Source organism: Lepisosteus oculatus, chromosome 1 (genome assembly GCF_040954835.1).
Source record: "Lepisosteus oculatus isolate fLepOcu1 chromosome 1, fLepOcu1.hap2, whole genome shotgun sequence".
NCBI classification, from domain to species: Eukaryota; Metazoa; Chordata; class Actinopteri; order Semionotiformes; family Lepisosteidae; genus Lepisosteus; species Lepisosteus oculatus.
The window spans coordinates 60,890,147-60,904,260 of record NC_090696.1 but is presented as its reverse complement, the minus strand read 5'-3'; the positions used below and the strand labels follow the sequence as shown (position 1 = coordinate 60,904,260).

Genomic DNA, 14,114 nt, shown 5'->3' with positions numbered 1-14,114 from the left:
ACTGAGCTTTGTGCAGCCTCAGAATCTTGTGCTTGATGGGCATGATCAAGAAATGGGCCTGTGGGGAGAGCTCATTTAACTGCCGATTAATATTTTATAAACATTTCCTGCTGCTAAGAGACTTTTTTTGTTATTGCAAAGTAGATACATGCATGGATGTAGTCACACATGCGTCAGTACCATGATGTCATTTGTTAAGCTTTGCAAAGACTTTTAATTCCGTTACAACTTTTAATTTATTAATATGTGGTTTTGTGAGTGATATTGTCTTCCAGTGCATGGAAAGAGGAAATCAAGGGTAATTAAATTCTTGCCTGGAAACAGGCACTTCTTCACTTAAATGTTATGGGAGTCTGGAATAAGCTACCCTGCCAAGCTGATTAAACTAATACCATAGCTTCCTTCAGGATCTGACTGGATGAGATTCTTTGATCAAGGGCTGATTGGCTTTTTCCTTTATGTTTTTTTTTAGGAAAATGTGTTGAAAATATAATTGCTTAGTTTAAAATGGCATTGTACAGTAGTTTCTCATACATTATATATTTAATTTGGTTATACCTTGCTATACAAGAATTAAATAATTGGCACAGAACATTTTAAGTTTAATCATAATGAGCCACACAAGGTTATGTACAAGCAGGAAAACAGCAACAATGTACTGTACCCGCATGTTTAAAGAAGAAAAGGAAAGCAAATCTTTTGATTTTTGATCATTGCCAATGATCAGTCATCTAAAATGACTAAATTTAAAAATAACTGATATGGGAAGTCATTTAAAAAAAAAACATCTACCAGAAAAGGAAGAAATACTGTCCCAATATTTTACTAGCAAATGGTTACCAAAGTCATCAATTAGTCAGCAGAGTGAATAGATGATGTACATGTCTGGATAGTACATTGGGAATTCTTAGATTGACCGATCCTAAAGGAGTGCTCTGACCTGTATGTTTTATTACTGGCATCAACCCTGGGCCTATGAGGGCCACCTGGTCCTCACTCTTGCTTAAGCATTTATTTTGAACAGGGCCTATGAGTATACCTCCTTTCGCTTGATTGCTACTGTACCTGCTTGGCATTTACTTCTTCTCAGTTTTTTTTCACTGAGCTGAATTTGTGTTTCTATGTGGGACAGTTCCCGATGCACAGATAAGTAAACAGGAATCTCATATTAATGAGGGAGGGAATCTCGTCTTAAGAAGATCCCTTAGTCCCAGGCTGCTGGCATTACAAAATCCTATCCATTTTAAATTGGAACACCAAGTCATTCAAACAGCAGGATTAGAAGCACCGTCTCACAAGACTGCCTACAAATCTGGAGGCAGGGAAAGGAAGGCTAATGTGATTCAGAAATTTTAACACTGGAATCACTATTATTTAAGATAAGGCTTGACAGTTTATAGTTTAAGCCCAACTCGTGTTAGTCATCATTATATTATCTGCTCAGGGGCACTTTCCACTCTCTCTCTTTCATTCTCTCTATATTTCAGGGTATTAAGGCATATTAATCTCATCCGAAACCACCCTGTTATGTGTGTGTCTACTGTATCTCTCATATGAATTAATGCTACTTCTCACCTTCGTAGATTACTCTTTCTCTGACCTTTAGAATAAAATATGGAATTTTCAGATCAATGGAAATATATGAACAATTTATCCTCCTTTCATATTGTAGATGATATGTATTTACAAGATCTTAGTAGGATCAGTGTACTTCATGAGTTGTTTGAAAAAAAAAGATTCTTTACAATATTTTTTTTCTTTTCTATTTATCTAAAATTGTTCTTGTTTTTAAACAATGTTTTTGTAAGTTTGATTATAAAGGTTGAACCCAAGGACTTGGGGTTGAACCCAAGCTACCACCTCTGTCTTCCAGAAGAGTAACATGCAAAATGCAGTCACAAACTGTTTGGTGAATATCTGTTTAAGACAAATTTTTCATTTCTATGTGATAATAGTGTGAAAAATTAAATTAAATTTAAACTACTGAAAATCATCCTACAAAATTGACAAAGCTTCATATTTTCATTTACAAATAGAAAGCTAATTCAATTTGCAAATGAGCTTGTTGGATACATATTATTATAATTGCTGAGGATTCATTTGTTATTTAAATCTTGTGATCTTTTCATGCATTTTTTCATGCACACACTAAACAATACATGTTGGTGCTTGAACCAGTGGAAAGGCATTCAGTAAAGCAAGTTTAAATATATTGTTATAGTCTGCATATTCTAATGTATAGATTATTATTATTATTATTATTATTATTATTATTATTATTATTATTATTATTATTATTATTATTATTATTATAAGAGTAGTGATATCAGTGTTTTAATTTACTTTGACAATCAGAAATTGTAAGAACACAGAAGTGCAAGAGTACTTGATGACTTTCAAGTCTTTTATGTGTATTCTATTTACTGTACATAGTAAAAACTTTAATGATATAAAACCAAAATATGCATAACAAAAAGCTTTTTGGGTCAGGCTGCAAGTTAGACAGGTAGGATAACTAATTTCATACCAGTTATAGCTAGGTTCTGAATATACTGAATACATTAATATGAGAAAATAATAGTACTGTATGTTTGTGAACACAAGATTTCTTCTTTTTTAATTAATATCTTGGGCAGAATTCAATATTTTATAAAGACTCATTCTCTTGGTCTGGTGTCTTGGAGAAAGGTTTAAGTCCTGACTTGGACTGCTTGCAAACATGTCATTGGAAAAGTCAGATTGCCAGTTTAGCTCAAGCTAGATGAGGAGCTAGTAAATTAACTCACAAAATAATTTAGGTTCTATTTTTTAAGGTGCAACATCACAGTTAGTGGTTGGCTGAGATGCCATCATTTATAGGTCTGGTATTCATCCTGCAGATCCCTCATTGGTTGATCATCCTTTGGGTGATTAACAATCATTTTTTACCGTGGTCAAGAGAAGAAATAGACTACAGAATAGGACTGGCTCTGGGCATAAGCGAACTATAGGGGCACCTACTGTATAATGTGCAACACAACATATGTGTTTGTAATCAGATGTTCAACTCTGAGCAACAAATTCCCCATAGTTATTCTTCCTGTTGCTACTGTGGATGATTATAATGACAGCTCTGTCAAAAATTAACCAATCATCATTGAGTATGTAATAAGATGTTTGTTTCTGATAAACAAAGTTGTGAAGCAAAAATGTCTAAAGGAGGCCAGCTTTCATACAGTAGGTGTCCTTTCTGGTATTTTGGGCAATTGTGTCATAGTAGTGTCTTAATATCATTGAAATGAAAAAGTAGTTGAAGAAATAGTTGAGTTAACACAGGTTTATCTCCACAATTTTGTGCTAATCTAGGTTGTTAAAGTTTGTTAGTTATAAAGTAAGCCAAGTCAAGTAATTGAAATAATGCATTTGTATTACATCTGATTTTGACTCTTCAGATCCATGTAACTAGTGGATGTTTTCTAGTTTTCTAGTTATACATAAAGAGTACTTGACGTGTTTTAGTAGAAGTTAACAGATTCATGTTTCTAACAGTTTTATACAGGTTGTGTGGGTCACCTGGCTAAAAATTGGTGCTGCTTGGCCGAACAAAGCATGAAAGTGAATTTACAGTACAAAAGACTGTTCAGCGATTATCGACATATAGTAAAAACACGTTGTTTTTATTTTGGTTACTCCTGTATTACTTTAAAAGGGGGTATTATGAAATTCGTTAACCCCATCCTCTAACTACAGTACAGTATATCACTACAGATGCTTTTCTGAAATATTTTGGAGGGGCCTCCTCTACAAAATCCCAAATACCTTTGGATGAGGGAACAAAACTTTCTTTGTTCTCTATAAGTTAGGCACTCAAAACCATCAGTCATGGTCTTCTTCTGCTGAAGTCCCTGCAAATCAGGCAAAATCCCATAAAAAAGTCAAGATCAACACAAAAGTTCTGCCCCACCATATGATCTGGCTGATTGGCCATCTAACCTATCTGACATGGCTCAAATAGGTTTGGTAAGCAAAATACCATTTAAGGTAAAAACAGATTTTACATTTCCAAAAAATAGGATGGATAAAGCTGCCATCACCATTCATTCAGAAGAATGTTGATCAAAAGTGAAAAGATCAACAGACGCAGGCTTGTCTATTCTAGAAAAAATAATGCCTTCTTCTGCTTTTGTTCCAAATTGTTTCCCGTAAAGAACTACAAGTTGATAGGAGATGGGCTGGCCGACAGGAAAAATGCTTCTGTTCTGCCCATGAAAACAATGATGTACTGTACACTCAAAACACGTCAATGTGAAAAGAATTGGGGATGAAACTTAAGAGAGGACAATCAATTGATAAACAAGTGATCTCACTCCTTGAGGCTGCGAGATAGCATTGGCAAGACGTTCTAACATTTTTAATGCATATAATTCAGTATCTGACAAAGAGAAACTTGCTTTAAGGGGATCCACAGACATTGTACATTAGCCAAATAATGTATAATTTCTTCAAAGCAGCTGAACTTCTAGGAAAGTAATGAGACAGCATATATGGCAAGTTGAAAGTGGAATTAGTGGCCACACAGGACATCTGGATAAAACCGTTAAAAATGAGCGAATTACAATGTCTTTCATCATTTGAACTGTAACGTTGGAGGACACACCAAAGATTAAAAAGTACTACTGGATCCTTTGGCTACGTACAGAAGTTTTTCACTCTCTTTTCAGCTGCATCTCAAAGATGGACAGTCCTGAAGAATCATGTCAACATCACCCTGAAGATCTGGTCTTAAACAAGGTGGGAAAGTCAGGTGAAAAGCATTGAAGCTGTAGGCCTGTATTGTACCAGACTCCTGAAATAAGACAGGTACTCTTGGACATCAGAGACAAAGCCACAGATCCTGTCTTCAAAATTGATGGACGGTTGTTGGCAGAGGAGTTTGGGTCCACTTTTCGATTTGTACTATGATGTACAGATACTTTGCAAAATCCAATGAGACAGCAAACTAATGCAGCCTCCTTCAGTACAGGTGGATGTAGTTTAGCTGCTAAACAAGTCAAAAATATTTTTGGTCAGATATTGATATACTGACTTTGCTGTACCACAAGCATCGGCAAAAGACATGTGTGAAGATATGAATGTATCCTGAAGGAGAAAAGGCTAAAAAGCTCAAAAGGGCATTTTTCTTATGAAGCTCCAGACGATCCTACCACTGATAACATGAAAAAAACTAGTAACCACATTATTCAATGTGGTTGTAGATTATGTCATTGTGTCCTTGGAAGAGAGGTTCAAAATCCTTGGAGAACTTAAAGCAAGGTTTGTAGTCCAGTTCAACTTCACCGAGCTGTCAGATGAGGAAATAACAAACAAGTGGTACCTTAAGTGATTGCCTTAAGCTGTGGTAATCAATGTAATGTAGATGTGACGGAACCGGTTATTGAAATTCGAAACGTGCTAGAGTTACCTTCAGCTAACATGACCTCACTGGAGTTCCTAACCTTCATTCCCCAAAGCATCCAAAAACCAAAGGTGTACCCTAAACTGTGGCAAGCCCCTTGGATTATCATTCTCCCAGTGATAGTGGCAGGAGCAGACAAGAGCTTGATTAAAACATACCTGTGGTCAACCATGCCACAAGCCTGTCTCAGTGACTGGCCATCATGAGGATCAATCATGCAATGAGTTGACGATTATCGTATGAGGAAATAATGATTAGTTTGCCTCTAGAAAATCTAGGCGAATTGATGTACAGTATAGAATGTTTTTTATAAAACATTCCCATCTTCTCCGCCTTACTGATCTTCTTTGTTACTGAGTGCACTTGTTTTTTTCTTACTTAGTTTCATATTTATATCTACAACTCCTTTATTTATTTCTACAACTCCCTTCTACAAAGGTTTTAGTGCAGTCATTTGTACATTATGATTTGCTATAATTTTGAGGAAACAGTATTGTCAAAAGACAGGTATGTTAAAATACGTGTTATCTTTGTAAAACATGTGCTTCTTCTTCTTATTTGTAGGTAATTCATAATGTGTTTTTCAAAGCTGGTTAATAAAAGTTATATATTTTCTAGTTAGATAATTAATTTAGTTAATTGTTCTAAATAGAAAAATATGTTTGAGTTGGGGGCTGATAATAGAAGTGTATGCGCAAATTCGTGATCTGGAGGGGCCCCTTTTCAAGATCTTGCCTAGGGCCCCCAAAAAGCTAGGGCCTGCCCTGCTACAACTTACTGGAGTCAATATGCACTGTATACTGTATCATTAGATGGATACAGCTTTATAATGTCTGTTATCAGGGGGGCCTCTTTAGCCACATCCCTGTGTCTTACACAGAGTGAGACCAAGCTGCTTGGTCAAGGCAACACAAAGATTATTAAAAATCCTTAGCAACACTTAATTCTAACTGTAATAATACAGTAGGTCTTATCACTACATCTGAATCACAGCATTTTATTTATTAATGTCTGGGTACAAATCTACACTTAATAAACCAAGAGAAAGAGTAATGCCTTTATTTTCCCTCCATGAATGAGCAATGAATCGATTCTGTGGTAACTGACATATCAAGTAGACATGTTAAGCTTGTTGGTAATTGCTCAATAACATAAACTTTCAGTGGCTCTCTTTGATCTGTGTGATACAATTCTAAATGTAAAGGTTTGCAAAACTTTAATTTGAAAATTCTGTGATATACTGTATACACAATGTTCATTTGTTTCTGAACACCAGTATTTTATTTATTGTACTACCGTGTTGAAAAGGAAACACAGTCACAAACTCTTCCAATACAGGTACAATTTAAAGGCAGTATGTTAAAGGGAATTTAGCGTGACACTAATAAACATTAGTTTGCAGTAAGAATAATCTGGATGTTGATTTTACAAAAAATATTCCAGTCATTTTAAAAAATGAGACATTTCACTTCACAACTAAAAAAAAAGTACAGATTTACATTGAAAATTAGTTGCTTGAATGTATGCTACAGTATAAGATCAAGTTACACTTAGCAAGTTTCAGTTGCTATTGTCTTCTGGAAATGAATAGGAGAATTAATTAAAAAAAACAGAATAAACCAATTTCCTCCTCACACTGTACCACAGCATGCTAAACTCATTTTATTATTTCTTTCATGACAATTTTTTTTTCTTTTGAGGAAATTTTCCTTCAATGTGTAGGAGACTTTCCTTTCTTCAACAATATTAAACAAACTGCTGTTGCAAATGGAGGGTTACAAAAATTGTGAAAATCAGGTATCAACCAAGCGGTTAAGTCAATAAGTTAAATAATTATTCATAACCCCCAACTTGCAAGTGATTTCTCTAGAATATATCCGACCGGTTGGTATAATGATAGGCATGTGAATTTTTTGTTCTCTGGTACAGCTTTGTTGAAAGGAGTAATAATCCAGACACACTTGGTTAACCATACTGTATATTTATTACAATGACAAAATGCAAACTACACTACACACAGCAAAACAACACACAAGTTACTCTATGCACAGCATTTACAAACAAGACTTTTCAGAGGCCTAACATTCTAGTCACCCAGAAAACCCCAGACTGCAACAAAGCATTAAAAACTCTTGATGCCTACAGAGGCCACATAAGAGATAAACTGGCTTCTAATTAAATACAATGTGACCTGCAGTTAAATCTCTCTCTCTGCACCCCGAATGCCACAAAATAAATGAGAGCCTATAACCCTATCCATAAAAATGCACCCTAAGCAGGAAGGATGTTTCTAACTGAGGAATCTTTTACCCAGAAAACCCACGTTCCCTAAAAAACACAGAATAGCACTCTCTCTTTAAGAGAGTTTATTTTATTGGCCATATACAATTTCTTGGATTAGGAATTAATCTTTTCGCATATTCCAGCTTGCTCTCCATGAGACAAACAGACAGGGAGAGAAGCTTGGGGTCAAAGTGCAGGGACAGCCATTGTACAGTGCCCCTGGAGCAGTTGGGGTTGAGGGCCTTGCTCAGGGGCCCAACGGAGTTGGATTCCTTTGCCGACCACAGGATTTGAACCGACAACCACAGATCCTTAGCCACAGTGCCACCGCTCCGCCCACAAGGGTAGGCATTATTAAACAAGTCTAAAATACTTAGCTCCAGTCAGGTTTGGAAGAGTTCTCCGGAGTCTTGTCTCTCCTGTTCTTCTTTCCTGCTTTTTCTTTCTTCTTCCCTTTCCTAATGTGATCTTATATTGTGTCTTTCTGTACTGCTCCTTGACAATCATTAACCCACAACTTACCTAGGTATACTAAGGTAAACTTTACAATTGTTTCTGCTCAAGGGTTCCCCCTGACCTCAGAAAAAACATCCTCTGACCTTTGAAGTTGGAAGTGTTTACTCTGCCAAGTGTCACAAACTTTATCTAAAATGTAAGAGACACTGCTCAGTCACCTAAAGCTGTAACACTGTCAAAGTTGAAATGCTTCCAGAGAGGGTTAACAGGTACTGTTTTACATTAGTGGAACAATGTAATTTATTACAAATTTTCAGTCCATTTTATAATCATATCAACTATCACATTACACTTGGAAAAATACAATCAGCATCTTCTGAATGGTTTTTAAATGTGACCTTGTTCAGGGTCAATTCTGACTGAGTTTACCCCAGGAGACATCAATAAAATGTCTCCTGTTCAGTAAAGTAATTTTAGCCATGATAGAAGTCTGATATGAGCTGCCATTACAAAGATTAATTGATGATATTTCTGAAATCTCCCTATTGCCGTACTTTTTGTAAAGAGAGCAATAAAAACCAATATGCTGGCTTTGGGAAAATGCATGCGCAAAACTTGATAACAATGCACCAAAAATAATCATGTTGGCTTGTTGCAAACAGAAGGTGCCTTGGTACTTGAGAGTTAATAGGACATTGCAGACAACAAGCCCCTTGGCATTCAAAACACAGCTGTTTCTGACAACTGCAGTTATTGCACTTTCAACTCGTATGGAAATTCTGCAATGGAGTCTCATTACTGCACACTGAGTGAGACACTGCAAGAGATGGCAATTTGTTTTTCTTTGCAATTTATTTTTGTTTTACTGCAGAATATATATATATTAGTTTTGCTGTTCAATATTAATTTAGAGTTATTGATTTGGCACTGACGGAAACCACGTTCTGTAGATCTGTTGAGGATATTGGAATGATTTTTTAATGGATCTGGGAAAATCTAACCTGATGAAGATTTTTTATGGTAAAAGTAGGTACAATTAGTTGGATTGCAGTACTATTTTATATTTACTTCAGCATAATGCACATGCTTATGGACAATGGCTGGTTTAATTCAATTTACTCCCAATACAATCCCACGGTAATTTGCATGATGTTTTGGCTGAATTGCAATTAACTGAATTACATTTAGAGCAGATGTTGCAATTGATAGGCAAGTCATCAAATAAAAAGAGTGGCAACTGGGTTTTGATGAATAGGTGTAGCTCTGTAACACTAGGTGGCGATAGAGCTTGCGTAAGCCTGAGTCTAAGAAGTAAGTGACAGTGTGTCACAATTATAGGCTCATACATAACAAAAAGAGACTCCACTATGACTTGCCTTACATTCAATGGTGACAATAGCTTCAGGACCAAAGAGTATTTTTGAGTGAGTATGGAATCTCAGGTGTTGATGAATACTGATTTGCTTTTTGTGAAACAGTTTTTTTTTCTATTTCACCTTTTTAAAAAACAACACAGTACAACATTTCAACAACATCCTCTCCTCTTACAAAGAAATTCACCCCCACTATAAGTAATCCTCCTCTCTGAGCAAAAGACTTCTAAAATAAAATTAGACATGTGGGACAGAAGTGCTCCAGGCTTCCACATTCAGTAGATGAGAGCTTCATATGCTGAGGATTGATGTAGCAAATGCAGAGGATTCCGATGCAGCATTAACACCTTTAAAGCTGTGATTTAAAGCTGTGTGTTTTGCTTTAGCCAGACATCGAGTTGTTGTTCTACAAAAACATTTGTTGAGTGCAAAACATATTCCTGTTTACAAAAGTGGAAAATGGCAAAAAAAGCTTCACCATAATGACATCTAGGCAGAGATGTGTGAAAAGTGGCCTTAACCTACCATGATAAGAAACATACAAAAAACTTACAGCCAAATCTAGTATGATAGAGTCTAAAAGGGGTCATATAAATAAGGGTAATATGTAAACAACTCAGTTCAGTCCACTTTATTGTCATTTTGCACTTATACAGATGTACAAGAGAGAACAAAATATCCAGTAGTTTCTCCTGGGCCAAGGTGTACAATACACGAGAAACAATTAGCATAATGTCACAGAACAGCGCAAAAAAAAAAACATGGGGGGGGACTGAGGATCATTACAGCTTTTGAGATACTATTGGTATATAAGTACAAATAAAACAATGTAATGAGTAGATAAATAGATAAATGAATAAATGGGTATTTACAGTAGTGTAAGTAGTAATGTGCAAATAAGCATTTTGAAATACAGGGGTGGGGGGGGGACATGAGACAAGTGCAGACAATAGTGCAGGACATAGTCATAACACGACACAACGGTGCAAACATTACAAGGCATACAGTCAGTAGGACAGTCAGTAGGACGGTGGTGATAGCACAGCAGTGGGTGGTTGTTCAGCAGGTGGTGATCAGTCCATGTGCTGTTTGGAATTCAGTAATCTAACAGCCAGCAGGAATAAGCTATTCCTGAGCCTGGTGGTGCTGGCTCACAGGCTGTGATACCGTCTTCTAGAAGGCAGGGGTTTAAAGAGACTGTGAAAAGGGTGAGAGGGGTCTTTGATGATGATACGTGCTCTCCTGACACACCGCTTGTTGTAAATGCTCTGGATGGTAAGTAGTGAAGTCCTGGTGATGGACTGGGCTGTCTTCACCACATGCTGCAGAGCTCCCCAGTCAGAAACAGTGCGGTTCCCATACCAGATGGTGATGCAGCATGTCAGGATGCTCTTGATGGTGCACCTACTGTATAGAAACTGGTGAGGATGGAGGGAGGAAGACTGGCTCTTTTCAGTTTCCTCAAGAAGTGGAGATACTTTTGTGCCTTTTTGACTAGGTGTGATGTATTGTGGTTCCAAGAGATATGTCACAAGTCTTTGGTGATATGTACCCCTACATATCACCTGAACATGAAGCTGTGCACTAACTCCACTGCTGAGCTCGACAATCACCTTCTTGGTCTTGTTGATATTGAGAGACAGATTTTCATTTGGAGACAGAACTTCATTTGGAGAATACAATTTCTGGGAATCAAATTTATATTTTCCTGAATATAGTTCCTGAAAATTCCTTTGATTTCATTCAAATTTCCTAACATTCAAATTTAAGAATAGCAACCACTGCTAAAGGTTTGTAGAATGCCTTGTACAGAACAACAACAACAAAAATGATAAACAGGGGATATCATTTTTTGTTTTGTCCCTGAAATTCAGAGTGTGACACCACCTCAATTGTCATACAATATGTCTTTGAATCCCTGTTCAGGAAATGCAGTATAGAAACCTACAGTATGCCCTCAGGTAGCAGACGTGGGGTGACCTGGTGCTAGGCAGGTCTCAAGACATCCGAACCTCAATGCTGAGCCAAGGCAAATGAAAGACCCAGAAATATATAGCCCCAGAGAGAGAGAAACACCGGAAGGACAGCAAAGGACCAGAAACAAGAGACAGGACAGAGAAGGTGACAGAGGGAGAATTACCTGTACAGTGTTTCTGATTGGGTCTTCCCGACTTTGTGAGAATTTCGATTAAAGGCAAAGTCACAATTAGTCTAAGGGGTACACTGTTATAAATCCAATCTTGTAGTCTACAGTATATATGTATCAAAAGGATAATTAGTGTCAGGCTTAAAAGAAAAAGGCAAAGACAGCAAAACCAAAATGAAAAGACCTGCACCTGCAATCTTTCTATCTGCAAAGTACAGAATTTATTATGTGGTCCCTTCCTTTTCCATGTGAATTTAGAAAGTTTGCAATTTATCACAATAGTTAAGGGGGGAGAATGAGGGAATATACAGTAGAACTAAAAAAAATCAAGTGAAGCACATTCCTTTTATTTTATTATGGAGATATGAGCCTGAAGAGAACAGAGAAAATGAGCCTGTCTGTTCATCTCAATGTCTACCCATTTGGAAATGTGATTAAAATCATTTAATGTGATGCAATTATTGTGACAGTGTGTAAAGAAGAATTAAATCTTCATACCTGGATATTATATGTGACCGGCAGTTCCATTAGGAGGAAGGCTAGCCTTTTCCCTTTAAAACATTTTAAATCAGTAATTGTATATCCTGATAGATCACTCAAATCATCCAAATTACAGTGGATGGTTTGAGTGATCATCAGATCATCAGATGATCAGATGAAGCAGGGACTGGGAGGTGTAATCTATATAAAATATCACCACAGAAGATAAAAAAAAAATTAGATAAGACATAGGGGTACAAATACAAGATTGACAGTATACAGTGGGTCACTTAATTATTATTAATTCTGAGTGCAAATAAATACAATAAATCAGGGCATGCCCTATATATGTCAATACCTAAAGAATATATCCCTTCTTGAGCCCTAAAATCTCATTGCAAACCTTCTTGACTTGGTTATGCACTTCAGGAAATGTAACCAAGCAGTGGGTTTCAAAATTGACTATCTACCGCCTCACACAACAACACCCACACGCATATTGTAAGACTCTCATTTATTTTCTGAAATCCTACTATCAAGCTTAAGACACTTGCTGAAATGTTTTTGAAATTCATTGCTTATCAGAACTGTGTAAGTGTCCAGAAATGCTAACATAGAAAATGCTTTCTGCTTATAGGTTATGTCTGGCAGCCAGGAGTTTAAGTCCATTTGTAGAATCCAGTCTACTTAAAAACAATTACATGGGTTTGTACCTTCTATGTACAATCTGGGATTTGGGGATTAGTGCAGTAAACACAGAGTTCAAACTGGTAATCCGCACATCATGAAGTTTTGAAATAAAGCTGTTGGTCTTTTCAGTGTTTTGTTCTGTTGTGTTGTATATTATTATACAGTATGTTGACTGGCATATCTCAGTACAAAATGTCTTATGGACCTATTGCACTAAACATTAGAATTACTGAATTAAAATAGTCTGACTCCTAGAGGGTCATATGGAGAATGTGGTATGTAGATGATACCCTTACATTACTCTTTCTTGTTTAATCTAATAGTAAAAAATTGTGTGCCACAATTTTGGGATGCTGAAGTAGGACAGTATTGTGTCACTTAGAGCTGTTGTCTAACAGTTCTTTGGTTCTGGGTTCAATTTTATTCAATGGATCCTTCTGTGTGATGTTTGTATATTCTATTGATGTTGGGATAGGTTCTGACATGTAATGGACTAGCATCATGTCCAGGGCATCATGCCCAGGGTGTTGTGATCTCATATGCTTCTGGGATAGGCTGCGTTGTTCTAACCAGGAGTAAGCAGCCTTGTGAGAGCAAATAGATGATAGATAACATGTTTTGAAATACAGAAAGCATTTGTTTGGAACCACAAAGTATTGCTAACCAGTAGGGGAAATAGGAGGTTGTTCCTCAGTTTTAAAATAACTAAAAGCATTGGAAATTATCTCCCTCCCCATAAAAACAAATATAGCTAAGCAGATTAAAAAAGTTCTTTCTCCATTTTGGGGATTGTCATTTCTTTCCTTTTTAGTGATTTTGTCCCCTATGCATTCTGTTAGTTTCAAATTCCTGTAAGAAATGGATATGTGGAACATACAGTATATTTTGTTTTTGTAAGAGAGATGAATAGCTCAGATAAGTTTGTGCTTGTACAAGCATTCCTTAGCAGCCAGTGAATTTATCAGGCCCCGATTAGATTATTGCAATGCAGTCCTTACAGGCTGTCAGATGAGAGAGTACACAATTTTTAGGGAGTTATTAGAAAACCTTTTAAACAAATGTCTGCTCCTTTCCAAAAATAGAAGTTTAACTTTCCCTTTTTAGTAACACTTTTGTTGACCTGAAGTCAGTGAGGGCATGTTCTGCTTTAATCTTCTCTAAACATTTTTTGTATTTTCTCAGTTTCATTTCCGAAATCCTAAATTTGCAATACATTCAAGTATTTTAATTAAAAAAGTAAAAAGTTGTGCTT

The 14,114-nt window shown here is 36.4% G+C and overlaps 1 protein-coding gene across 5 annotated transcripts in view; it reads left to right on the top strand.

Annotated features, from left to right (window-relative positions):
- Positions 1-14,114, top strand: part of lingo2b (leucine rich repeat and Ig domain containing 2b) — a 493,320-nt gene that overhangs the window by 402,811 nt on the left and 76,395 nt on the right. For 3 of the 5 annotated variants that reach the window (XM_015345165.2, XM_069190989.1, XM_069190990.1), the window contains one exon: positions 4,701-4,770. The exons of the other annotated variants lie outside the window; for them this stretch is intronic. In XM_015345165.2, the coding sequence (XP_015200651.1) occupies positions 4,714-4,770 (57 nt within the window). In that variant the 5' untranslated portion in view covers positions 4,701-4,713. The remainder of the gene's footprint in view (positions 1-4,700; positions 4,771-14,114) is intronic. 5 annotated transcript variants of the gene reach the window in all.